Here is a 27,042-nt window from a genome sequence, read left to right as displayed (position 1 = left end):
AAGTGTAGTCATTAGACTAGAAATCAAGGTACCTGGGTTTAAGGTCTTAACCCAACTACTAACAAGATAGACAATGAGCCTGGTTAAATCACCAAGTCTCTTTAGATTTCAGATGTTTAATGCTTAAAATATGGAGATGGAAATAAACCATTTCTAAAAATCCCTCTCAGCTCAAAGATGTATCTAAATCACTAGACTTCATTATACAAGGACATTTGTGTGGTGTAGACATTTGAAGGTGAAATTCCAAATCCCTCAGAAAGGAGACCATATACCTGCTTACCTGTAGGACCAATCTATAGAAGATTCCCAGACAATCTCAGTTCACAGGTAGTCCTGAGCCAAGTATGCAAACTCATACACAGATACACGAGAGAATGTGACTTGACACAGGTCGATGTCTGAAGCAATATCACAGAAAGTTCTGCTGTACACATTCTAAGTACTTGAGAAGTGTCTTAAGATGATTTTTAAATAAAATCAGCAAAAAGTGCCTGAATTATTTTCTATCTGCAAATCGGTAATTAAAATTTAGCATATTTTGTACATCACAGTAAAATTTTATTTTCCCTTCAAAGTTTCCTATTTCCCGTTCAAATTAAAATGCATATTTCGTCAGGCTGTTATTCAGAAGTAGTAATCAAACACTTACATTAAAAACAGATCATTCACCTGTAGCGTACGCTGCTATAAAGTGTGAGGTGAACTTTTTCCAGTCTGTCAGCTTACTTCACGTATATCTTCATGAAAAATAAGGCCATATCTGGTGGTGTTAATTCTCAAATTCCTCTTCAAAATGTAAGTATTTCTCTGAGTTTTAATTTTTATCCTAGTCTTCCTGGGCTTATCTGTATCTGTAAACTGTGCACAAGTGTAACTTTGATTCATTTTTTATTTTTATTTTAAACTTTTTAACGTTCATTTTTGAGAGAGACAGAGACAGATGTGAGTGGGTTAGGGCAGAGAGAGAGGGAGACACAGAATGCAAAGCAGGCTCCAGGCTCTGAGTTGTCAGCACAGTGCCCCACGTGGGGCTTGAACTCGCGAACTGTGGGATCATGACCCAAGCTGAAATCGGATGCTCAACCGACTGAGCCACCCGGGTGCCCCAATTCATTTTTTAAAGTGCTAACATATTTTTATTAAAAACATTTTTGTTAATGTTTATTCATTTTTGAGAGAGAAAGTGAGACAGAGCTTGAGTGGGGGAGGGGCAGAAAAGGGAGACAGAGAATTGTAAGCAGGCTCCAAGCTCTGAGCTGTCAGCACAGAGCCCAATGTGGGGCTTGAACTCACAAACTGTGAGATCATGACCTGAACTGAAGTAGGACGCTCAACCTACTGAGCTACTAGGTGCCCAGAGCTACCATATTTTTTAAATATTTATTTATTTATTTTGGAGAGAGATGGCGTCAACAGAGGAGGGTCAGACAGAGAGGGAGAAAGAGAAAATCCCAAGCAGGCTCCACATGGTCAGCAGGAGAATGACATGGGACTTGATCTCACAAGCTGTGAGATCATGATCTGAGCTGAAATCAAGAGCCTGATCTCAACTGACTGAGCCACCATGTGCCCCTAAAGGGCTAATATTTTTATTTAGACAGAAAAATGACAGGGAAGGAAAATTCCAATTAGGCCTGTTTGCACGCAGGGTTGATTTCTGTCCATTTATAAGTACAGGTCTAGCAGAAGCTGCATGCAAATTTTAATGATTTCGTGAAAATCAACTATATTCAAAGCAAAATGTAAACATTTTCTAGTGCTGAATCTTCCCCCAAAGCAGTGTGCCACGAGCTGGCGGTGACAGGCTATTTTCTTACAGACAGCTTGGTGCGGAGACACCTTGCTCAAAGAGGCCTGGTTGCTCTGTTTGAAAACATTCATATCTCGAAGATCCTCTCCAGTGGAGCTCCCTGGGGGGCTTATTAATCTCAAAATCACAATCCGGAGAATCCAACCTGACCTTTTGCCTTAGAAAGCCCCATGTTCCCTCAGCTGCAAAGGCAGCTTGACGCTCCACTGAGGGGGAAATCCTCCCCCTGCTGATGCCAGGGGCAGCTGGCTCATTTCTTGGATTTCCTATAGCTGACCTGTGCAAACCTCCCTCTCTGGGACGCCCCTCCAAATCTAAGGGATGTGACAACGAAGTCTTCAACTGTCTAAAAATACTTCTCTGATCTGAGAAAAATGTCAGAATGTCTGTCACACAAAAGTTGGATATTTTCCTAAAATGGCTTAAAAAAAAAAGATGAAGAAGAAAGGAAAAAGAAAGAAGAGAAAAAAAGGAAAGAAAATGCTCATAATTTGGAATACATCAACTTAAGAATGCTGAGAGGAAAATAAAAGAGGGAAAAATATAGGAATGAGGGCTATAATTCATGTGACACACACACACACACACACACACACACACACACACACACACACACACAGGAGAGGATAGAGCAAAAACCCTATCATTTGTGGAAAGGATGGGCCAGGATACAGAAGAGCAGGCTTAGTGGCAGAAGCACAGTGAGTCCACTGTTACTTCCGAGAAACAGCCCCCACCACAGTGGCAGGGGGCTGGGGAAAGTCTCAGCACCTCCACCCTATGCAGTGCCTTGTGCAGCACTCTGAGAAGACAGACTGCCTTTGCAAGTAAAATCCGTGCTTGCTTCTGACTTATATCTTCATTCCCAGATGCTCAATAGTTTTCGGGTTGACCTTCAGTTAGGAAATGCTCCAAGGCTTTAGCTTTGAATTCCATTTCCCCTTCTCACCATTCCCTATGGTCTCTCAATCACATGTTTGATGATCTGGAAATAATTAAAGGTACTGGGAGACTGGGATGCTATTCAGGGAAGCAAAGATGGGGATGCCAAGTGGATTTTTTAAGAAAATTTATTTAAATTCAAGTTAGTTAACATACAGTATAGTATTGGTTTCAGAAGAACCTAGTGATTAGGGAATTATCATTTACTAACATATTAGTATTAGCAAGTTCTGATCAAGGTGTACCCATTTTTTAAAAGAAGCTAGCCTGTCCTAAGTCTTGACATGATGCAATGGCAATGCTCTTGTATGGCTTACATATGGACACTGAATATTCACAATGAAGCCTTTTAGTGAACATAGGTTAATTGCATTGGAGGCAGGTGGTCTTTGCCAGCTTCCTTTTTTTTTTCTTTCCTGAGATTCTAATTTTCTTACCTTGTGTGAGAAGAATATTTAAAGAATTTTCCTTTAGGAGGCTTCTGGGATATTAGCTAGGCTGCTGTTCTGTTGAAGTTTCAAGTACAGTTTAATTAGACTCAATTTAACATATAATCTCTCTGAGGACCTACTGTGAGCCCAGAACTATGCCAGGTAACATTAGGGTTTCAAAGGAGCAATCTCCACTCTTAAAAGTTTGACCATCAATTTAGTGAAGTAACAGTCACAAAATACACAGTAAAGGGAAGAGGATTTGAATGAACATTCATATGCAAAAATCAAACAAAAACTATTTTAACAAATGCACAGATAACTAGGCTAAAAGATGCCTAAACAAAAGCATACAATTCTGGTTCTGAGTCATCCCACCAAATCCAGGAGCTCTCTGTGATACAGGAAGTGTTATGCTCACTTCTAGCCCAGTATGGTAAGCAGCACTGAGAAACCAGGTATGATATGCTCAGAGGAAGGTAGACAGTACAATGGAGTGTGTGTCAAAAGGAAATCCTCATAGCAACTGAGGGTACTTTCCTCCAAAAAGACAAATCCATGCTGGAGAAAGTAACTTCTTCCAAACATTTGAATATTTATTTTTGATAAGGATTATATTTGCACTCTGACGCTGCACACGGTAAAACTCAAGCAAGTAGGAAGAAATGACAAAGAAACCACTATCAACAAATTAATAATGAGAGAACCATATGCCATAAGTTTGTTTTACATTTTGGAATAAACAAAACCCAAGTAATATTTGTATAGTCTATGATGGATGTTATTCCTAATTTTAATTTTTTTGATTTGTTTCTATTTTATCTATAATGGAAATGTAAAGCATCTTGCTTCATCCTTGGAGTACATGTCAAAGCTGAGATTTAAATAATGTCCTCTGGTGCTGGGTCCCTAACTGAGCCATTACTGGCACCTTAGATTCATGCTGAAGACTGGTTTGCTGTCTGTCACTGAGAGGATTCAAGAAGACACAGCAGGACCATCTGTGGGAGTCCCTAATTAGTTGGCAAATTTTGCTGGGACAAACTCTCAGCACTTTTGCAGCTCTGAGACTATTTTTTTAAATTATTCATTGTAGAGTCCTCAAAGTAAATTCGTAAGACAATTTCTGTTAAACTTGTTCATGGCTAAGAATGACTTGGATAAGTTATTTTCAACTGATCCTTTTCTTATTTGAAAATCTAAGTTTCCTAGTGCTACTCTATGTAGAAAGCCCAACTGGGTTTCCGTTTGGGAGACTCTTACTTTCTACTTCAAGCATCTAACAGATATCTAATGATATTTCTGCCTCAGTCCTTAGCCAACTTCCTTCCGTTCACAGACTGCAGAGAACTGAAGGCTGTAATTCTTAATGAATAGTAACTTTTTTCATCAGGTATCCTAATCTTTCTTCTGCAAACCCAATAATACCTCAGCAGCATTTTTGATGCTTTAAGAGGCTTAATGTGTGTACTTAGTCTCACAATGAATCAATACCTACCAATCTCAATAAGGACTTTGTCTTACTTTTTAATTTGTCTAACATTTAGTCCACATTATTTCCTTGAAGTTGCCAATGTCTTCTCCCATTGGAGATTGAGATTAACCACCCAAATCCACTACACTTTACATTTTTGGTCTATTTTGGGGTGTTTATGAGAGGCAGTAAGTGCATCAGCAAGCAAGGAGAAATGCACACCTCATGAATATTTCATGGCTTCTGCTGTCCTGGAATTTGGTTGAGGCATTTCTGTATCCAAGCACAAATCCACTTTTGGAAAAAAAATGGAAACTGTTCCTATATATATATATATATATCGCACAGCAATTAAACCCAATAATTACTTCAGATGAGTTTTGGGGCCACATGGAACTGTGCAGGATGTTTTTTGAATACTACAATTGCATCAGTTTCTCCCGTCTCACTGTGAGGAGTTTAAATTAGCTGACTGGGTGGACAGGCAGATATTATGAATTTTCACAGCTATAGCAATAGGAAGAATTTAGAAGTGGACCTTTATATGAGGGTGATTAAGAATACTAAAAAGTCTTAATCTGTGGCATAAAACTGTTATGGAAATTTTGTACCTGGAATGAAAAAAAAAAGGAAGATAGAATCATTGTACTAAATGATGCAAGGGGCTTTCTCATCAAAGCGGGACCAGACTATTTCTACCTTGCTTCTGAAGACAGAATTAAGATAACCAGAAGATAATACAAGAAAGACTTCATCTCAAAATAAATCAATTATTTGTAATAACCACAATGATTAAACACTGAATTAGTTCATCCTGAGCTCTCAGTCTGTGAAGTATCAAACCAAAGCCAGGTGAATGCGTCTTTCACTCTGGGATATGAAAGATATTGCAAGGATGAAGAAGTAGGTCTAGGTGACTGACAAAGTCTTTCTGGAATTCAGGCTTCATATTATCTTCTTCAAAGGGCAAATTTAAACCAGAATTCTGCTTGATAAATGCAGAACTAATGTGATCCAAGTGCTTAAGGCAGTGGCAAATTTCTTTGGCTCCTGGAACTCTCCTGATCACAGACAGGGGCTCCTAATTTGACATAAGGTACATGGTTGAAGCCTTGTTCTCCACTGACTTCCATTTCATTTTTTAGGTTTCTTCCTGGCCATCCACCTTCATGTAGACCAACATACTCTTTCTTATGCATCTTAATGAACTATGCTCAGTAACAAAATAAGACCTCTTATGGGGGCTGAAAACCTGACACATGAATTAATTATTTGGATTTAAATAATTAACTTATATTTTCTGGAAATCAGATCTTCTCTAAACAAAGTTCACTCCTGGATGAGCTATTTCCCATATAACACATGAAGGCACTAGTTAAGTATGGATTGATTCATCAGTCCAGGAAATTTCTCTTGGCTGGATCCCACAGTGTGTGATTTGGGTTCTTTTGTTTTTGCTGGAATTTCATTGTTTCCACATTGGTGTGATATTGGACATCTTCCTCAGAGTATCTTCTTTTAGCTTCTGTTTTGATATCTTTCCAAGATGTTTTTCTTTATATTTCTTGCCTAAGAAACACACATATCAGTTCAGTGGAGAAAAAAATTCTACTTCCTCCCTGCCCTACACTTGCTCCTATAGCAGTTGGCTTTGGATCTTATGGTTTAACTGGTGCTTTGCATCAAATCCAGCACTATGCCTAGTGCACTCATCATTCCTGCTCTAAAAGGAACGAGGAGAAGAATGAGTCAATGATAGTCCGATATCCTCCACCTCTATTATTTCTATCATCATTGTTATCAACTTTCTTTCCTCTGCATCCTGGGAAGAGTTCTTAAGTTTCTCCTCCACTTTACTGATTGAAGTTTTAATAATTTCAGGTCTAATTTTACCACCTTTGGTTTGGGTTTAAACTCCTTTATTGAAATAGAAGTTTCTTTACATTTTCAATAATATTTTCTATTGTTACTATTTTTCATCAGCCTATTGTCATAGCATATAGGAACTGATATGCTATGTGCCAAAACTAGTATCTGATACTATAGTAACATTCATTACTTTATGGTTGATAAATTGTATCTCTGCTCTGCTCTGAGTTCCTTCTGTTTGGATAGCATTCTATTTTTGTGTAGAGACTCTTCTCATTTTAGAGCTTTCTCCTTTTCTAAAAAGGCCATATTCTGGCATACTCTTAAAAATTTGTAAATATTCATTTCAAGCAAAAATTAAAGAATTTTAAGATTTCTAGAGGTCTTAGTTTTCTCTTTATCATCAGGATAACTTTTTTATGGTGCTAATAATTTTCAGAAAATCCCTTTTTGGTTACTCATCCATCCTTAGATGTGTGGATCTGTCTAAACCTGTTGGACCAGACTAGTTGTCCTCACTCTCACTTTCCTGAACAGGAGTACTTAGATAATCGACAATATCTAGCATGCCTTCCTTCTAGGGCCATTCATTTATCTGGTTTTGTTGAAACTTACTTTCCAGGGCACAATACTTAAATATCCATACCTCTCTCACGTACCTGACACACTGCCACTTTCTGTGAGTTGCAGTTATGAATATATTTTCTTGAAAGGTGTTAGGAAAGTGGGCTTCTGACCATTTCAAAAATCAGCATTCGGAAAGTGGAATAACCCATGTCTCGTTTCATGTTTGGTGCAAACCTTCATCTCTAAGCTGAGGGTGGATGCAAAGAGAGTATAAATTTCACAAATTTCCCTATTACTTTTTTGGACCACAGACTGATTGATTTCATCAAGCCAAGTCCAGTAAAATGCTATTGTTTTCTCTAGTTAGCCTCATTGTTCTCTGACTTTGTCTTCAGAGCACTTGCTTTTCTATTTTCTTTTTTTTTAACTTTTTAAAAAAATGTTTATTTATTTTTGAGAGAGAGAGAGACAGAGCACTAGTGGGAGAGAAGCAGAGAAAGGGAGACACAGAATCTGAAGCAGGCTCCAGGCTCTCAGCTGTGAGCACAGAGCCTGATGCAGGGCTTGAACTCAAGAACCACAAGATCATGACCTGAAGCGACGTTGGACGCTTAACCGAGTGAGACACCCAGACGCCCCTGGTCTTCTATTTTCTACATCTTCATAATTATTTTAGTTAGAATGTTAGAGAAGCTAGATATTACTTCAAATTATTCACTTTCTATCATAATTTCTTTTTGCAATACTGGCAAGCTATAGAGGTGAATTGAGAAAAAAATTCAGAAGGTCAACAAAATATATCCCAGGATTAGGGGACAAGACATATGAGTTTAGACATAAGGGACTAAATTTACACAGTCTACAAAAGAGAGGTCTCCAAGGGAAGATCTCTGTGACATGATCTATAAATATCGTCAAGGTAACAAAATAAACAAAGCAAATTATTTATAGTCACAAAAGATAATAGGACAAGAATGATTGTCTTGAGTTAAGTGAGGGAACATTTATAATAGGTTATAAAAAGAGAAAGTTTTTAGCTGAAAGCAAAACCAAGCAATATAACTAACACACAAAAGTCAACATCTATCACAGACCTGTAATAAAATGTTATTTTAAAAAATTTACAAGACTAGAAAAAAATGTGTATTTAAAAAATAAAGGTGAATGATCAGTAAGTATTCATTGTCAAAATTAAGATCAAGTCTCAGTATGTCCTGTTCCCTACTTGTAGCATCTTTGACAAGCTATTTTTAAATATGCATAATGATAAGGACATTAATTGATACGTACAAATATTGTGCCCACTATATTTTAGTAATGATTTCCTGTCAGTTCTATAGCCATTCCAAGTCATATCTTCAACAAGAACAACATATGATCTTATCACATTCTTTTCTGTCACTATCAAATTTTTGAAATGAAAAGTATATCATCTGTGCTTAATTTCTTAACTCCTACTCATTTCTTCATCTTTTACTATCTCACTTCCATGCTTACTTTTCTACCAAGATTGCTTTATTCACAAATCATCTCTCATTTCCTAAATGGAGTGACATATTGTCACTTCTATGCTTATGTGACCAACCACGGTTTAGCACCTCTTGCTTCAGGAAGGCTCTCCTTGCTTGGATTCTATTCTTCTGGTGACTTTGCTACGTCTCCGTATGTTTCTTTTTTCTCCTCTTGGCAATATTGACAGAGGCCTCATAGCATTATTGTGCAGATTCAATAAGAAAATGACCAAAGATTTCTTATCCAAGTACCTTGCACAGAGTACTCAGCAGTTGTTATCTTGGTCTATTATAGTCCATTAATAAAGACACCCTTTATTCTTTCAACTTTATAGCAAGCACTCCATAGGGAATCTCATCTCTTGCTGTGTTTTCATTTACCACTAATAAGCTAAAGATTTCTTAATCTATAATCTATATCTCTAAGGCTATGCTTTTCCTCTGAACTCCAAACCTATCATTTGAAACTATTCTCCTTATATATCTAACCAGATATTCCAAAAGTACCTTAAATTTAATACAATCATAATTTGACACATTATTCACATCTTTCTCCTTTACTTCAGCCCTGCCCACTCTTTCTCTATCCTATATCTCAGGCAGTGATACTGTTAAGTTCCTGGTATAACCAGGGATCCAAGCAAAACATGTCAGCCAGTTTGGTTCCCCCAGGTTGTCAGCCATGGACCCAGTTCATCTAGTTTGAATTATTATATACTCTCTGCTGGATGACTAAAACAGCCACCCAAGCCATGTTAATGGTTTCTAGCTTATTCTCATTGTAATCCACTCTTCACACGACCTTTAGAGACAGCTTTGCAAGTTTTGTAAACCACACGATTGTTCATATTATGCCTCTGCTTAAAAACTATCCCTGGTTTCATGTGACTTGCCTGGTAAGTCCAAACTTCTCAGAATTACATAAACAAACAAACAAAGTCATCCATATACTTCCAAACTATGTTTCCTGATTTCTCTTCTGCCACCCCCCTACAACATGCACATACCCTCCTACATAGCGCACACTAGACAAAGCAATGGCCTCAAGCATTAAGTGCTGTTTCTTCTATGATTTTGTACAAACTGCACCTCTCTCACTGACCTGTCTGTGCCTGCTTCAATTCGGTGTTCACCTTGCAGGGGAACGAAATAACCAAGACTCTCAGGCCATTTTTCTCTTTCTTGCTTGGTGTGTGATGAGTGAACTTTCTAATATTCCAATTTTATACCATGAATGAGTGTTCCCAGGCACTGAGTTTATATCATCTCATTTGAACTTCACAAATACCAAACATGTTAGGTTTTTGTTTTGCAGATGTGAAACTAAAGCTCTCAGAGGTGAGATTTGTCCACTTTCACACGGTTAGTAAGTTGGTGACAGAAGTCAGATCAATAATGACGCCCCTCCTTCAATTGATGCAGAAAAAGCATTTGACAAAATTCAGCATCCTTTCTTAATAAAAACCCTCGAGAAAGTCGGGATAGAAGGAACATACTTAAAGATCATAAAAGCCATTTATGAAAAGCCCACAGCTAACATCATCCTCAGTGAGGAAAAACTGAGAGCTTTTTCCCTGAGATCAGGAACACGACAGGGATGTCCACTCTTACCGCTGTTGTTGAACATAGTGTTGGAAGTGTTAGCATCAGCAATCAGACAACAAAAGGAAATCAAAGGCATCAAAATTGGCAAAGATGAAGTCAAGCTTTCACTTTTTGCAGATGACATGATATTATACATGGAAAACCCGACAGACTCCACCAAAAGTCTGCTAGAACAGATACATGAATTCAGCAAAGTCGCAGGATACAAAATCAATGTACAGAAATCAGTTGCATTCTTATACACTAATAATGAAACAACAGAAAGACAAATAAAGAAACTAATCCCATTCACAATTGCACCAAGAAGCATAAAATACCTAGGAACACATCTAACCAAAGATGTAAAAGATCTGTATGCTGAAAACTATAGAAAGCTTATGAAGGAAATTGAAGAAGATACAAAGAAATGGAAAAACATTCCGTGCTCATGGGTTGGAAGAATAAATATTGTCAAAATGTCAATACTACCCAAAGCTATCTACACATTCAATGCAATCCCAATCAAAATTGCACCAGCATTCTTCTCGAAACTAGAACAAGCCATCCTAAAATTCATATGGAACCACAAAAGGCCCCGAATAGACAAAGTAATTTTGAAGAAGAAGACCAAAGCAGGAGGCATCACAATCCCAGACTTTAGCCTCTACTACAAAGCTGTCATCATCAAGACAGCATGGTATTGGCACAAAAACAGACACATAGACCAATGGAATAGAATAGAAACCCCAGAACTAGACCCTCAGACGTATGGCCAACTAATCTTTGATAGGGCAGGAAAGAACATCCAGTGGAAAAAAGACAGTCTCTTTAACAAATGGTGCTGGGAGAACTGGACAGCAACATGCAGAAGGATGAAACTAGACCACTTTCTCACACCATTCACAAAAATAAACTCAAAATGGATAAAGGACCTGAATGTGAGACAGGAAACCATCAAAACCCTAGAGGAGAAAGCAGGAAAAGATCTCTCTGACCTCAGCTGTAGCAATTTCTTACTTGACACATCCCCAAAGGCAAGGGAATTAAAGGCAAAAATGAACTATTGGGACCTCATGAAGATAAAAAGCTTATGCACTGCAAAGGAAACAATCAACAAAACTAAAAGGCAACCAACAGAATGGGAAAAGATATTTGCAAATGACATATCGGACAAAGGGCTAGTATCCAAAATCTATAAAGAACTCACCAAACTCCACACCTGAAAAACAAATAATCCAGTGAAGAAATGGGCAGAAAACATGAATAGACACTTCTCTAAAGAAGACATCCAGATGGGGTGCCTGGGTGGCTCAGTCGGTTAAGCGGCCGACTTCGGTCAAGATCAGGTCATGATCTCATGGTCCGTGAGTTCAAGCCCCGCGTCGGGCTCTGTGCGGACAGCTCAGAGCCTGGATCCTGTTTTGGATTCTATTTCTTCCTCTCTCTGACTCTCCCCCATTCATGCTCTGTCTCTCTCTGTCTCAAAAATAAATAAATGTTAAAAAAATTAAAAAAAAAAAGAAGACATCCGGATGGCCAACAGGCACATGAAAAGATGCTCAATGTCGCTCCTCATCAGGGAACTACAAATCAAAACCACACTCAGATATCACCTCACGCCAGTCAGAGTGGCCAAGATGAACAAATCAGGAGACTATAGATGCTGGAGAGGATGTGGAGAAATGGGAACCCTCTTGCACTGTTGGTGGGAATGCAAACTGGTGAAGCCACTCTGGAAAACAGTGTGGAGGTTCCTCAGAAAATTAAAAATAGACCTACCCTATGACCCAGCAGTAGCACTGCTGGGAATTTACCCAAGGGATACAGGAGTACTGATGCATAGGGGCACTTGTACCTCAATGTTCATAGCAGCACTCTCAACAATAGCCAAATTATGGAAAGAGCCTAAATGTCCATCAACTGATGAATGGATAAAGAAATTGTGGTTTATATACACAATGGAGTACTATGTGGCAATGAGAAAGAATGAAATATGGCCCTTTGTAGCAATGTGGATGGAACTGGAGAGTGTGATGCTAAACGAAATAAGCCATACAGAGAAAGACAGATACCATATGTTTTCACTCTTATGTGGATCCTGAGAAACTTAACAGGAACCCATGGGGGAGGAGGAGGAAAAAAAAAAGAGAGGTTAGAGTGGGAGAGAGCCAAAGCATAAGAGACTCTTAAAAACTGAGAACAAACTGAGGGTTAATGGGGGGTGGGAGAGAGTGGAGGGTGGGTGATGGGTATTGAAGAGGGCATCTTTTGGGATGAGCACTGGGTATTGTATGGAAACCAATTTGACAATAAATTTCATATATTTAAAAAACAATAATGAGGCCCCTCTTACACCAAAATCTGAGAGCTTTTCCATTATCTTGGGTTGTCATAGTGGACTATTTTGTAAACTAATAAACTCTCTAATACTCATTATTCAAAGAATTGATCAGTAATCAGTGAGTATGAGATATCTTCCCTAGATGGAAGGTTCTCCTAAATGTATTCAAGGTACCTCCCAAATTCTAATTTCTTAGCTCTCAGGGGAAACTAAGGCAGTCTCACAAGTAACTCTTGGTAGAAATGTAATAATATCTCAATTTTTAAATGCCAGAAAACTATTATCTTAATGATAATAGCAAGGCTGTGTGGTGGTATTTGCAACAGAATATATAATTATGCAAGTACAATATTAAAAAGCTTCATTATCTATTCAGTCTGGTATAGCACCATTTTTTTATATAGCACCATTTTTTACATTAATGTAGTTTTAGTAGTCTCTTATTTATGCAGAATTTGAATAGAATATATTCTGGATATTCAATAATTCAAGCTGATAATTGATAGCATCTATTATAAGATAAAATCATAACAAGTAGAATATATCAAAATCATATTGGATAAAATTATTTCTTGAACACTACATTATATTACATCACATAGCCTCAAAAATATCACTGCATATATTAATGTAATTATACCACAGACATACAAAAGTAAAAGACAACTGAAGTCTCTAGTCAATAAAATGCAGGTATAAAATTTGAATATTTCTTGGAAATTTATTAGTATACAAAATTTTATATTTTTCTATGGTATTAATACTCACTCCCTTATCTTGTCCATATGTTTAAATAGCCTGAGCCCTAATTTTTTGCTTTTACAAGGTGAAAGTCAATTCTGATGATTGAGTAGTAAAAATTGCAATCTGTAGTAACGATATCAGATTTTACTATGAAGTATAGTGGCCAAAAAAGCCTTAACATGTTTTTATTGATCCTTTTTGATATGTCAGCCCTTGGCCCAGAACCATGGGAAATATAAAGAAAAAAATAAGGTACTGCCTTCTCACGTAGACTACAATTTAACAAATTGTGGGATGCCTAGTGAAATGAGTGTCTACAATAATAATAAATATAGAGAAATTTAAATTTTTTTTACCATTTATTTATTTTTGAGACAGAGAGAGACAGATCATGAATGGGGGGAGGGTCAGAGAGAGAGGGAGACACAGAATCGGAAGCAGGCTCCAAGCTGTCAGCACAGAGCCCGATGTGGGGCTTGAACTTGTGAACCACGAGATCATGACCTGAGCTGAAGTCGGACACAACCAACTGAGCCACCCAGGTGCCTCTAGAGAAATTTAGCTTAGTTTCAAATCTCAGGGATTTGACAAAGCCACAAGAGCTTAATGAAAAAAGTAACTTGAGCAATAACTTGATTTTCCTCTAATCAGAAGCTTGTATTTTTACTGTTCAAAGTTGGCACCATGCTTTTTTTAAAGATAAAGGTTAGAGGCTCCTGGGTGGCTCAGTCAGTTAAGCGTCAGACTTCAGCCTAGGTCATGATCTTGCAATTTCCGAGTTCAAGCTCTGCATCGGGCTCTGTGCTGACAGCTCAGAGCTTGGAGCCTGTTTCAGATTCTGTGTCTCCCTCTCTCTCTCTGCCCCTTCCCCACTCACACTCTGGCTCTCTCAAAAATAAACATTGAAAAAAATTTTTTAAAAGGTAAATTTTAAAAAAGAAAGAAAGAGAAGAAATTCAAACTCTGCTATAATTTAAAGCTTGCAGTAATTCACCTACCATCCAGCTGTTGTATCATGTTCTTATGTTCTTCCGTATCAACCAGATGGCATTAATATGCAAGTCACCACTGTTCTCTCTAATCTTTGGCCACCTCTGTTTTTGTTATTTCTTCCATTTTAAGTCCTATTTTAAATCTAGTCCAAGTTACTCCCCCTTCCTTGACACCCCACCTTGTTTTTTTTTTTATTTGAATCATTCTCTCCTTCCCCCATGTTCCTATCAGACTCTGTTCATTTATCTATTCAATTACCTGTCACATTCCGACTTATTCCAGAAACTGGTATGCAGGTGTCTCTCCTACATGAGGATATAAACACTTTGGACTCATGGACTACATTGTGATTTTCCTTATTTTTTCTAAAAACCCTAATGCAGTTGAATGAATGATTTTGAGAAGAAGCAAATTAATCCATATTTAAAGAATGAATCCATGATAGAATAAATAAATGAAAGAATGCAGGTTATTTAAATCACATATAAGAGCCCTGCTTTCAGATATTTTAACCTTAATAACCCTTTAGGAAAAGTGTTGAATTATTCCCCAAGACTTATTAATACCTAAGGTGAATTTTACTGAATATGATTATGAGGAGGTCAATGTGATACAAAGGTCTATGCTGTGCAGATGGAACTCTGCCTTCCATCTGCAAAATTAGCTGTTTTCCACTTGATGTTGCCAGCTTTGTTTGTTTGTTTGTTTGTTTGTCCTGAGCAGTTGTGCTATCTTCTGGTTTCCAATAGTCTTATATTTCACAGTGAGAATGTGCCTGCCAAACCTGAATTTACCCAGAGGTTATCAACTAAGTTGCTATTTCTTCCGTCCATGACTTCTCTTTTCATTAGGATACAAATGGTAAATAATACACTTTGGAAAGTTAATTTAATTAATGGAGCAATAGACAGTCACCCAGTTGGCACAATTAATTCCTTCATTTAATAAAAATGTCTTGTCAGGTAGTACACACCAGGCACTGTGCTAAACTCTGGAGAGATAAAGATGAATATGGTGGCAGGGTCACTGCTTGTGAGTAAAGTGAAATAGAATGTAAATAAATCATTGTAATAAATATCATAAATACTCTAACAAAGGGAAGAGTGGCTTTGCTGACAATGGCGTCAGGAGCTCTGCTTTTAAGTGAGTAGTTAAGTAAGAAAGGAACTCTGAATGTGCCTCACTTCCCCCTAGAATGAAGTAGGATGTCGTCCACAGTGACTGGATGCCTTAGATGTCCCTAAAGGACTTTAGAAAGATATCCATGTAAGTAGGTTAATGCAATCCTTCAGAAGGAATTGCTTGTCCTCTAAGGACTTGAAAGGTGAGCAGCCAGTGACAGAAAGGAGGTGGCATGTACTTTGATCTTACTCAGGGAGTCAAGTGGCTCTGAAACAACATGCAACACCTGGGTCTTCATCTAAAGGACATGAACACTCAGTGGGAATCATGTGACATCCTAAAAGGATGGCAAGTGCCAGGGTGGGTTACAGGAAGCAAATACAGACTTTAATCATTTAATAATTTTCCATTGAATAATTTTATATAGCAAAGTAATCTGCCATGTACCGACTTTAGTTGCTTAATTATTATATTTCAATTACCATTTATACACTTGGAAAATACCTTTCTCTTTCTTCATCCCTCCCCTGTGTCTTCCCCTTTCTTTCTCTCTTCTTCCCTCTTCCCCCTCATCTCTGCCATGTACACACATACCCACATACATGCCCTTAGACTTTTGGGTGCACCAGCCAAGGAACCAGGCACACAGATTCACAAAAGTTCACTAACTAAAACTGAAAATCAGTAGCATTAGGATGCTCCAAAATTCAAACATCAATCAGGAGGTATTGTGGCCCTTAGTAACTCAAGAGAAGGCACCAGAGTGGAGTACCTTTGAATTTCAAAGAAGAGGTAGACAAAGAGAGCTTTATAACTAGGGAAGTCCCCCTGTACCTCATGTTTATCATCTCCCATGTAAATAGGGAAATATCTTGCTGACTTCCATTTGAGGAATATGGACAGATGAGTAGACACTGAGGAGAAACTAATGCACTAAATTTCCCTCTCACAATGCCCATTGGTATTTGACAAGTCACCCATCCATTTACTGTTAAGGGACATTTTCATGTATCCTTTTCTCTTAACCGATATTAAAGTAATTGTAAAAGAGAACACCAAGGACACAGCTGGCATGACAGTCCCTATGTTTTACCACCAAATCAGAGTGGCTGACATGGAAAACAGAGTAACAGATGGTGGAACAGATAGCCAGAGGGTCAAGTGATTTGCTCAAGGTCATAAGAATTTTGTACCAGAAGTAGAAACAAAACCCAGAAAGACCTTGAAGCTAAATGCTGCTGTTTACATACCTCTTTTCATGGAGGAATAAAGTTTCAATGAATCAATTAAAGGGTAATTACACTAAAGCTACCGTTTTTTATTAGATCCAATTATGGAAATGACTGTTTTGTTGGAAGAGAGGCAAGTAGCCCACTCTGCCTGACTCTGTTCTATGGAGTGTGAGGACACAAGAATGGAATAAATGCTTCGTGTCCCTATGTCCCACTCTAAGCTATTGGATCCATTATTTAGGCATTTGACTCATGAATATGTGTACAATAGGGTTGGTCAGGTCGACACTTAGGTAGATTTCCCTGACATAGTATACAGGATGAATTCAGCAGTGTGGAAGGGGGGAGGGCAGAGAGACCATACTCAGAGAGGACAGGTTGGAGGACTCTTCAGTCATGGAGATCAGATATGAGAGAGGCTAAACTACAGCTAGGACTTAGCAGGTGACAGTGCTCCCTGCAAAGACAGAGAACAATGCTGACCTTGTTATTGAGGATTAGAGTGATATATTCAGGGTGTCTGATGGGAGCATCCAGGAGGCAGATTCACTTTTGAAGCTCAGAGGGAAAACACAAATTAGACTCCATCAAAATTTAAAACTCCTGCTCTTTGAAGGATACTACAGAAGAGCCATAGAATGGAGGAAAATATTTTCAGAACATATATCTGATAAAAGGCTTATATAGAATATATAAAGAACTATTAAAACTCAGTAATAAGGAAACAAACATCTTGATATATCTGTCTATTTGACATAAATTTTGAACAGATATTTTACTAAAGAAGGCATGCAGATGGAATAAACACTTGAAGAGACGATTTTCTCTTTGGGTGAGTGTGTGTAAACAGTGGGCTGGGAGCACCATTAACTCAAAATTATCATCATCATCATCATATCATATAGTTAAATAGTGCTTATAATTTTGTAGACACTGTTTGAAATATTGCATAAACATTAAACTCACTTAATGAGTTAATAGAGTAGGGATTTAATAAACCATTTTGTAGATGAATAAACCGAGGCACAGAGAGGTGAAGTCATTTATTCAAGGTCACCCAGCTAGTAAGTGGCTGAGTCCAGATCTGAACACAAGCAATGAGTCTTCAGAGCCTATGGTCTTGGCTGTAACTATGTACTACCTCCCCATCTATCAACAAAAATACATTGAACATCTCCTCTGTGCCCAATGCGTGATCACACACTATAAAGTCATAGGGAACTGATTAAAAATAGTTCCTTTCCTAGACAAGCCTGTGTACACCAAACATTTCACTGCATCTAATCATGATCCGATTTCAGAATCAGAAAGTCGACAATAAACATGCAGAACATCATCATCACTTGTTTGAAGAATGGGCTCTAACTATGACCATTAGGGATTCTTGAAAGCATCCTAAGACCTCTAGAATTTAGAAGGTTTCCAAAGAAAAAGAGACAAAGCAGAGGAAAGCAGAATTTGAAAGAATTCCAATAAGAGATAGGAGTTTGGACATCTGAAAAAGAGTCTTCTAGGATCTTTAATACTGCCATAATTGTCATCAAAAATGTTAAGAATCTCTTTCCTGCTTGACAGAATTGTTGTGTTTTAGATTATTCTTAATAAACTAGTGTAAACAAGGATGATCTATGTCCAGACATGACAATGACCTAATTCAAATACCTCCTTATGTGAGAACTGCAGCTGTCAAGCAGCTGAAATGATTCGTGCTAGCCAGCTATTATTTTGACAACACTAAAGACCGGACCTTAAGAGCCCTGAGTTATGTTTTGTTTTGTTTTGTTTTGTTTTGTTTTGTTTTGTTTTTGTTTGTTTGTTTTCCCCCTTCTAAATTGGTAACATCTCTTTTCCCCAGAATAAAAACTGCAAGAAGATGGTGAGAAAAGCAAGGGGATAAGCAACAGACATCTTCCTTCATTAACTGACTCTGATTAAAAGAAAATAATGTCTTTGACGCTGTAGCTACAGAAGTCAGCCTGTGAGACGTAGCATCCTCCAAGTCTCAGATTCACTCTATTCTAGCAGCCCAGGCTGGAAAGTAGCCAAATGTGTGCTTCTAACAACTGCCACCAAGCAGGGGGCAGGAGAGGGAAAGGAGAGAGTGAGGAAGGGGAAGGAAGAAAGAAGCAGAGGAAGGAAAGGGGGGGGAAAACCCAAACAGACAGAGACAGAGAATGAGAGAGATCGCGGGAGACGGGAGAGTGAAGGATCGGAAGGAGGGGGGATATAAAAGCCAGATTTTTATTGGAAGCAATTGACGTGGTTGCTATGAGACCCGCTCCTGCACAGGACCAGCAGCCAGCCCGGCGCTGATGGTTCTTACCTCCTACTAAACCTTTCTTTTGACACAGTTTTAGAGTTGCTTAATATCTGAGCGAGCACCTGACACGGGCGACTTTTTCTTTCTTTTTTCTCCTCCCGTCTCTCGGGTAAGATGGAGGTAGAAAGCGAAGCCAGCTGCTCCCCCAGCCGCGCATCAGGCGGGTCCAGAGAGTACAAGGTGGTAATGCTGGGAGCTGGGGGAGTTGGTAAAAGCGGTAAGTTTTAATACCAAATGCTGGGGAAGGAGGGAGCTCTGGAGAGGCAACTCTATAGAGTCAATAATGATGATAATGATAATAATACTGCCGTCGGGGGCTAGCTAGCTATGGCAGGTAAACACCAAGTATCTGGCAGGATGTTTAAAAGTAATAAGGACTGTTAAAAAGATGTAGATGAGTCGGGAGAATGGAACGACAGCCAGTGATAATGTGTAGAACTTAAGATCTTTTTTGTTGCTTTGATTTCTGCTAGGTGATATTTGATCGTAATTTCTATGTCCTTTTTAAAAAATAATTAATAACATATTTATGAAATAGTCCTGGTATGGGAAAATATTCTCCTGTTCTCAAAAATACTCCCATAAAGAAAAAGGTGCTATGAATATGCAATGAAACACACATATGCAAAGGCAGACACACAGGCAGGATTATCAGTGCTGATGGTTGTGTTTATTTCTTTGATTAGGAGCTTCCTGTCCTCTTTCCTTATCTCTGATCTGATCTAGCATGGTGTGGTCTTTGAATGTCTGGAAAAAAGTGACAGAGGTTGAAAGATGGTATTCTTTGTGGGACTTGAGCAGGGTGATCAAATCATATTTTGTGGTTAAACAGATTTAGAAGAGAAAGCTACAAACATAAAAGGATATGGGATGCTAATGGAAGTAAACACTGGTACATTTGTTATGCTACATTAAAAAAAACTTGTCAGTGGTTGGGTTTCTTGAGGGGCTCAAAAGGCCAAATAGAACAAATTAAAACAAAAAATAGTAGTGTTTGAGGCTGATCAAATGGTGAAAGAATATCTTGGGGCTATGGTTATCAATAGAAAATAAAAAGGCAAATATAACTTTTTTTCTATAAATACAAAAAGATCCCCACGGGGGGATACATCTGTGGGGATGCCAGAAGACAAAAGAAATATTAAGAGTTAACGTTGACAAAAAGTAACAACAACAAAAAACACCTCAACAGTTTTATGCTTGACAAAAAGATTCAAAGTTGAGGCAACACTCTTGGCATAACCCCCCACCAAAAGGCTGATAACTTCGGTAGTGAGTCCACAAGTGGTAAGAAAGTTGATCAGTAAAGGAAAGAGAATAGGGAGTGAGATTCTAGCAGACAGCAAAGGTAAGGAGGTTAGAAAACTGGGAAGAGACATAAAGTTGAATACCCCCAACACCCTCCTAAAAAAATACCACAAGGTATTATAAAAAGAAAATAATAGGTGGATCTGGACTTGGCCAATTGTTAAATGCTTGTCCAAGTGAGAAAAATAAATCATCTCATGTAGTTAGGAAATGTGAAGTGTAACACTTCGAACTGTGTAGGAGTGAGGAATTTTCTACAAGCTTTTCTTCTTCTTTAATGTGATGATTTGAAAGGGGAAGAGTCGAGATAGGTGAGGATTAGGGAAGGAGGGGAAGGAGGAAGGATAAAGAGAAAATAGTCCATACAAAATAAAGCTATCTTTTTAAAGAATATAGTCAGTTAGATACAATGAGGTAGAACAATTTGAGAATAAAACAGGAGAGAAACAGATCTAAGAAAAAGGCGGGAGCCAAATGAACAGAAATGCCACCAGGGGTGTGTGAGGTCAGAGACCTGCAACAGTCCCATAATGTGCCCATGTATTACCTTTGTTTGCTGGCTTGTTGTTTTCCTGTTTCACCAGGAGCTTGGGGGATGTGGGAATAGAGTGACTAGTTTTTAGTCATATTCCATGGAAATGGACCTTGGAGACAGGAGGTGTAAGACAGTGGCATCCTTCAGCAATGTACTTATCCTGGAGGTGGTATTAGTCTACTGTTTTGACCTTCCCCATATACTATTTGTAGTGACTAATCATTGTCACCTTTCTAATAACCAGGCATTTTTGACATAACAAAATGTTGGCAGAAATTTTTGATGTAACAAAATGCTGGGTTGCTCTCACCTTCAGTGTGCACATTAAATAGTTGAGCGAAACTTATTCAGTACGATTAAGACAGGAGTAGCCAGGTCACCTCTGAGATGGTCAAGGATAAAAGAGAGCAAATAGTTCCATTGTACTGATTTTATTAATAGTGTACTTAGCTGTTACTTTAGAGAGAATAGAATTCCTAGTACAGTTCCACGTCCAAAAAAGTCTGTCCTTATGGCTAAATGTTGGGAATCAGAGTGATGGAATCACATCTTGCTCTTGGGTTTTGCCCCTATGATTCATTGGTGTTAACAGTTGATAAATGTTCAAGCACTGATTCTCACTATGAACCTTCCTTTGAAGGTTAAAATGTTTGCTTTCAAATGAACTAAAATATTTTTTTTAATAAAAAAGCCACTTTTTGTATTGCTGAGTATCTGGGTCAACAGAGGCCAAATTTACTTTTCTCCCCACAGTTTCAGTGGTTTATGTTAAAGAATTGTACAAACCAATTAAGGGTGATTGTATGAGGGGATTTCAAGAAGTCTGTGTTCTGAAGAAACTAAAGAAGATGTATCAAGCTATCATCTGCCTCTAATTCTGACTCATTCCAAGTCAGCCTTGTACATGAATGAGAAATTCAATTTACAGGAACCATAATTTTTAAATGAACAGAATCTTGGAGATTGTCTATGCTTACTGTGAAATTAGCTTTTTCTCCCTGTCCCTATTTTACTAAGATATCCTTTAGTGAGTAGGGAATTTGGGGGGCGGGGGGGCTTATAACTTTACTAAAACAGGAATTCCCACAAGATTTAAAATGCATGGGTAAATAAATGTACTGTGATAAATCTCCAACCACCAATCAACACGTTTTTGAGCACATACTATGCATGGGCCCTGTGCTAGTTCCTACAGAGAGGAAACAAAAATGAAGTAAACATTTGTGTGGCAGATATGGGTATATGGTTTTCATGCTTATATCCAGTCTTAACCACAATCTAATTAGCTGTCACCATTTTGCAAATGGAAAAACTGAAGCCCAGAGTGACCACTTGTGCTTGGTCATAGAGGTAATAATAGAAGTCTGTGAAGTTTTAACTGACTCTTCTATATTATATTTAATGCCACGGAGGGAATTGCAAAGATTTTTAACACTTACAGTCAAGAAGAAAATAGGCCTGTTGGTAAGGCATTCTCTACTTGAATGTTATAGCTAAAAAATATTTCTGGGCGCCTGGGTGGCTCAGTCAATTAAGCAGCCTACTTTGGCTCAGATCATGATCTCTTGGTTCATGGGTTCAAGCCCCGCATCAGGCTCTATGCTCACAGTTCAGAGCCTGGAGCCTGCTTTGGAGTCTGTCACCTTCTCTCTCTGCCTCTCCCCCACTCACACTCTTTCTTTATCTCTCTCAAAAATAAACAAACATCAAAAAGTTTTTTAAGGGGCACCTGGGTGGCTCAGTTGGTTGAGCGTCCGACTTCGGCTCAGGTTATGATCTCACTGTCTGTAAGTTCCAGCCCCATATCGGGCTCTGTGCTGACAGCTCAGAGCCTGGAGCCTGTTTCAGATTATGTGTCCCCCTCTCTCTCTGCCCCTCCCCCACTCATGCTCTGTCTCTCTCTCTCTGTCAATAATAAATAAACATTAAAAAATTAAAAAAAAACAGTTTTTTAAAACATAAAAGAGATTTCTACCATCTAGACTAACACTTTCATTTACACATCTATATATTTTTAATCTTTAAATGAATATAAGTAAACATACATAACATTTATATTATTTATAAATAAAAACATTTGTATCATATTTATATACACATAATTAAAAGAAATACCTAATAGTAGCTAAGAGCCCTATAAGTACTGAGTAAACAGGATAAACAAGAAATAGTCCTCACCCTATTTGAAAGATGAGGAATTGGGGCACCTCTGTGGCTCAGTCCGTTAAGTGTCTGAATTCAGCTCAGGTCATATCTCATGGTTTGTGAGTTCGAGCCCTGCATCGGGCTCTGCTGACAGCTTGGAGCTTGGAGCCTGCTTTGGATCCTGTGTCTCCGTCTATCTCTGCCCCTCCCCATCTCATGCTCTGTCTCTCTCTCTCTCTCAAAATAAATAAATAAATAAAAACATTAAAAAATATATGGGAAATCAAGTCCCCAGGAGTTGAAAGAACATTCCAAATTCATGCTACAGTTGTGGCAGAGTCACATCTGGAACACAGTTCTCCTGACCCCCACGAAGCTGCTTTTACTCCATAACCAAGTTTTTATACAGGGTATTATAAATAAAACTTGGACCTATTATGCAATTAATTTGGTATAAATTAGGCACATTCTAGTCTCCATCGCTCTTTGTTCCACTGCCTACCATCCCTTCCCCTCCCTCAAAACAGAAAATAATAAAATCTCACAGCTATGGCTTAAGAGTTTAGTGGAGTCTAAACAATCCTCGTAGCTGTTTTAAACATTTTCCTTTCCCTGTCTCTGTAGTTTTATAATACAAAGGCTTTTCCTCCATGACAGAGCATGGCAAGTATCTGCTTTCTTCCTCTGCATTCGCATCTGGTTCTTCCAGTTCAGACTCAAATTATTCAGCAAGTCTCATCCAATAATAATGTGATCTTACTTTCCAAGATACATTCTTTTCCTATTCTGTTTTATGATCTGAATTGAGGGTAAAATAATTTAAGGGGAGTGGGTCATTTATTCCTTGAGGTCAAATGAGGCATCTGAGGCAAAGAGGTACTGATTTGTCCGAGTACACAGAAGTAAGTAAGAAATAGGGGGCTTAGTCAGTTAAGTGTCTGACTCTTGATTTCGGCTCAGGTCATGATCTCACAATTCCTGAATTCAAGCCCCTCATCGGGCTCCACTCTGACAGCCGGAGCCTGCTTGGGATTCTCTCTCTCTGCCCTTTCCTGCTTGCTCTCTCTCTCTCAAAATAAATAAACTTAAAAGAAAAATTTAAAAAAAAAGAAATAGGAGAGTAACTCATGTTTCTAACTCAAAATTGTTTTCTATCAGATTTTGTGAGAAAAGTAGAGAAAGTATCCGAACATCAGATGAGGTCTACATGGTCTTCTTTACTTCCCGGGATACATTTTGGAATTACCTTGGTAAAATTTTGTGTGAAATTTTGTCAAGGGTGAAATTCGTATGAAATATTTTGCAAGTGACTGGGAAGAGACAGGGTGATATCCCTCTTTGCTATTGCAGACATGACCCCTGGACTCCAGGAACTCACTATCTCATGGGGGGAAATATGTTGCATACCACAAAATGATAAGTTTATATCAGGCCTGTGTCATAAGAACTGTGGGAGCTCAGGGTAAGCGGTGTCTAAATCTGCATGCAAAGGCTAAGAAGGAATCTCAGCAGAGAGGATACTTGAATTGAGTGTTAAGTGATGAGCAAGATTTCTTGAAGTTGAGAAGGAAAAGTACAGACAGCGTGGGGTATGGAGAGGAAGATAATTTAATGGGAACAGGGCATACAAAGAAAAAAAGCAATGTGAAGACTATCACTTTTCATGGAGGGGTCTTGATAATTTGGTGTCTATGGGAGCATTTGGAAAAATCTCCCCGAGTTATGCTTTAAAACTCTTTTAGAGAACTGTGAAAAGTAAAACCAAACAAAGCAAATAAGGTGAAAACATAAAAAGTATTAGGGAACTCAGAATTTATTAGAATGCATCTATTGTGAATTTTTTGTAAAGAGGAAACTCATTTATAAAACAGGCAATCATACTCTGCCCCACATTCTTCTGCAATTTGTCTCTTTTATACATTGAGTTTTGTGAAGCAGGATTTTATCAAATGAGAGCAGTAACAATATTTTCTGAGGTAAACAGAAAGCAGCACAAAACCAATTCCTTCAACCGCAATGAATTGGTATAAGCAGGTAGAAAATCGAGCCTTTATCTGATGAATTAAATCAAGGCAAACAACCAAGTGCATCACCCATGTCCCTAAGGCTCTGTGTTTTACCTCATTAGCAGAACTTTGGATCTGACAAAGCTGAATAATTGTCACATCATGACCACGTGTTATTTGAACCCTCTGGAATGCAAAAGCAAAGAAAAATAAACAAGGGAAAAATGAAAGGATTTCAAGACTCAGAGGCCCTCCGTTCTCACCCTTCATTGTCACCACCCTAATTATACTGCACATCATCAGTCACTGTAATCCTGTCAGCAAGCATTGGCCAAGAGGTCCAAGTAAGGCTAGTAGAAAAGTAAATTGGTATCTACTTGCTCAAATAATGATTGAAAGTGTAATTTAGGTAAAAGGTGTTGACGAACAATATTTCCAAGATTATATGCACTCTATAGATTTTAAACTGATAAAAGAGACTTAGTACCTTCCTGTGTCTTTATCAGAAAAAGGACCTGGAGATGAATGAACTTGTATTGACCCCTGGCTATCCATATGCTGCTGGGCTTCTTACATTTACACATTCACTTTGGAGCCCCAGGGGCCAATGACCTATTGCATTCATCCGACCCCATTCGCTCCTCACCTTGATCTTGTGAAGTAGATGTTAGTGTGTGCACTTTATACATGAGAAAACTGAGGCTCACAGAAAAAGTAATGTGCCCAGAAACACAGAGATATGAAATGATGAGCCCAAGGCACCCACACATACATATATCAGTTAAGTACTTATTTTCATTTTCCCACCCTGAGAGTTTTTGTTTTATTTCTTGAGGAATGATGCAGTGAATGTGAGTCCTGATTTCAACTGAATCTTCACAGTTATATTTGAGACAGACAAAATCATATATACCAAAGTATGTGGCAAATTTTAATTTTCTACAGAAACAACAAAGACTGCCCTTGTTAGGTACAGTTGGGGGTGGCATGGGAAGTTCTGACCAACAAGATGTAGGCGCTGATGATATTTCACATCCTGGTCTATTCAGGGGCCTGGACAAAATCAAGTAACTCAGTAATAAGAAACTATTAAAAGCTGGGATCATGTTAATTAAGGAAGTAAATGAGTAATTGATGTATCAGGTGGATTTTTGTAATCTCTTAGGTACTGATCTGTCTTAGGGAGAATGTTTTCTCTATATGTGTATATTACAAGAGTAATTGAAAGTAACTCCAGGTCACAAATGGGAAGTAACCTTCTTTGTTCATTTATTTAATAAGAATAGATGGTGTGTGTGTGTATGTGCATGTCTGTGCACATGTATATGTATCTGTGTGTGTCTGTGCATATCTGTGTATGTCGGTATATCTGTGTACATCTGTGTGTGCATGTGTGCAAGTGTGTGTATCTGCATGTGTGTCTTACGTGCTTGCATATCTTTGTGTGTGTGTGTGCATGTGTGTGTATTTGTGTGTCTGTGTATCTGTGTCTGGCATGTATGTATATCTGTATGTGTCTGTGTGCATGTGTGTATATCTGTGTGTGTCTATGTGTGTCTTGCATGTGTGCATGTCTGTGTGAGTCTTGCACGTGTGTGTGTGCATGTGTGTGTGTGTATCTGTGTACATCGGTGTGTGTCTGTGTGCCTACACCTGCGAAAGGCCTTGAACTATTAGCAGGAATTACAACCCCCACCCTGTCTAGTGGGGTGAAAGAGGTGAACTGTAGTGCAACAGGGGAGGTGCAAAGGGAGAGATGTACTAGTGGTATTTTGAAAACAATGTACTTTGTGTGTCAGGAAGTTAGAAGAACTTCCCATAGGTGGCTCACTTGCTCAGCTACAGCGCTGGAACCAGAAGCCTCATGACCTCTTGGCTTCTTGGATGATGGACTTTTCCATTGAATCATGCTGCCTTTTGTAAACCAGCATAAAATCTGCTTCTCTTAACTGAAGTTTGGGCTGCTGATGGTGACTGGTGTGTGTGTGTGTGTGTGTGTGTGTGTGTGTGTGTGTGTGTCTTTGCGCTGCAATGGCAACATGAATGTATGTACACTGATGGAGGGCAGTCCTCTGCATTGCTTATAAGAATGTCTGAAACTCTCT

At 38.4% G+C, this 27,042-nt stretch overlaps 1 protein-coding gene across 8 annotated transcripts in view; it reads left to right on the top strand.

Moving 5' to 3' along the window:
* The window catches only part of RIT2 (Ras like without CAAX 2), a 446,014-nt gene that overhangs the window by 53,629 nt on the left and 365,343 nt on the right, over positions 1 to 27,042 (top strand). Inside the window, exon 1 of one of the 8 annotated variants that reach the window (XM_045042158.1) lies at positions 18,738 to 19,160. The exons of 4 other annotated variants lie outside the window; for them this stretch is intronic. In XM_045042158.1, the coding sequence (XP_044898093.1) occupies positions 19,058 to 19,160 (103 nt within the window). In that variant the 5' untranslated portion in view covers positions 18,738 to 19,057. Of the gene's footprint in view, positions 1 to 18,737; positions 19,161 to 27,042 lie in introns of those variants that run through there. 3 more of the 8 variants (XM_045042159.1, XM_045042160.1, XM_003995151.5) reach the window with 3 other exon arrangements.

This window comes from Felis catus, chromosome D3 (assembly GCF_018350175.1).
Source record: "Felis catus isolate Fca126 chromosome D3, F.catus_Fca126_mat1.0, whole genome shotgun sequence".
Lineage (NCBI taxonomy): Eukaryota > Metazoa > Chordata > Mammalia > Carnivora > Felidae > Felis > Felis catus.
This window is presented reverse-complemented; position numbering and strand designations above follow the sequence as displayed.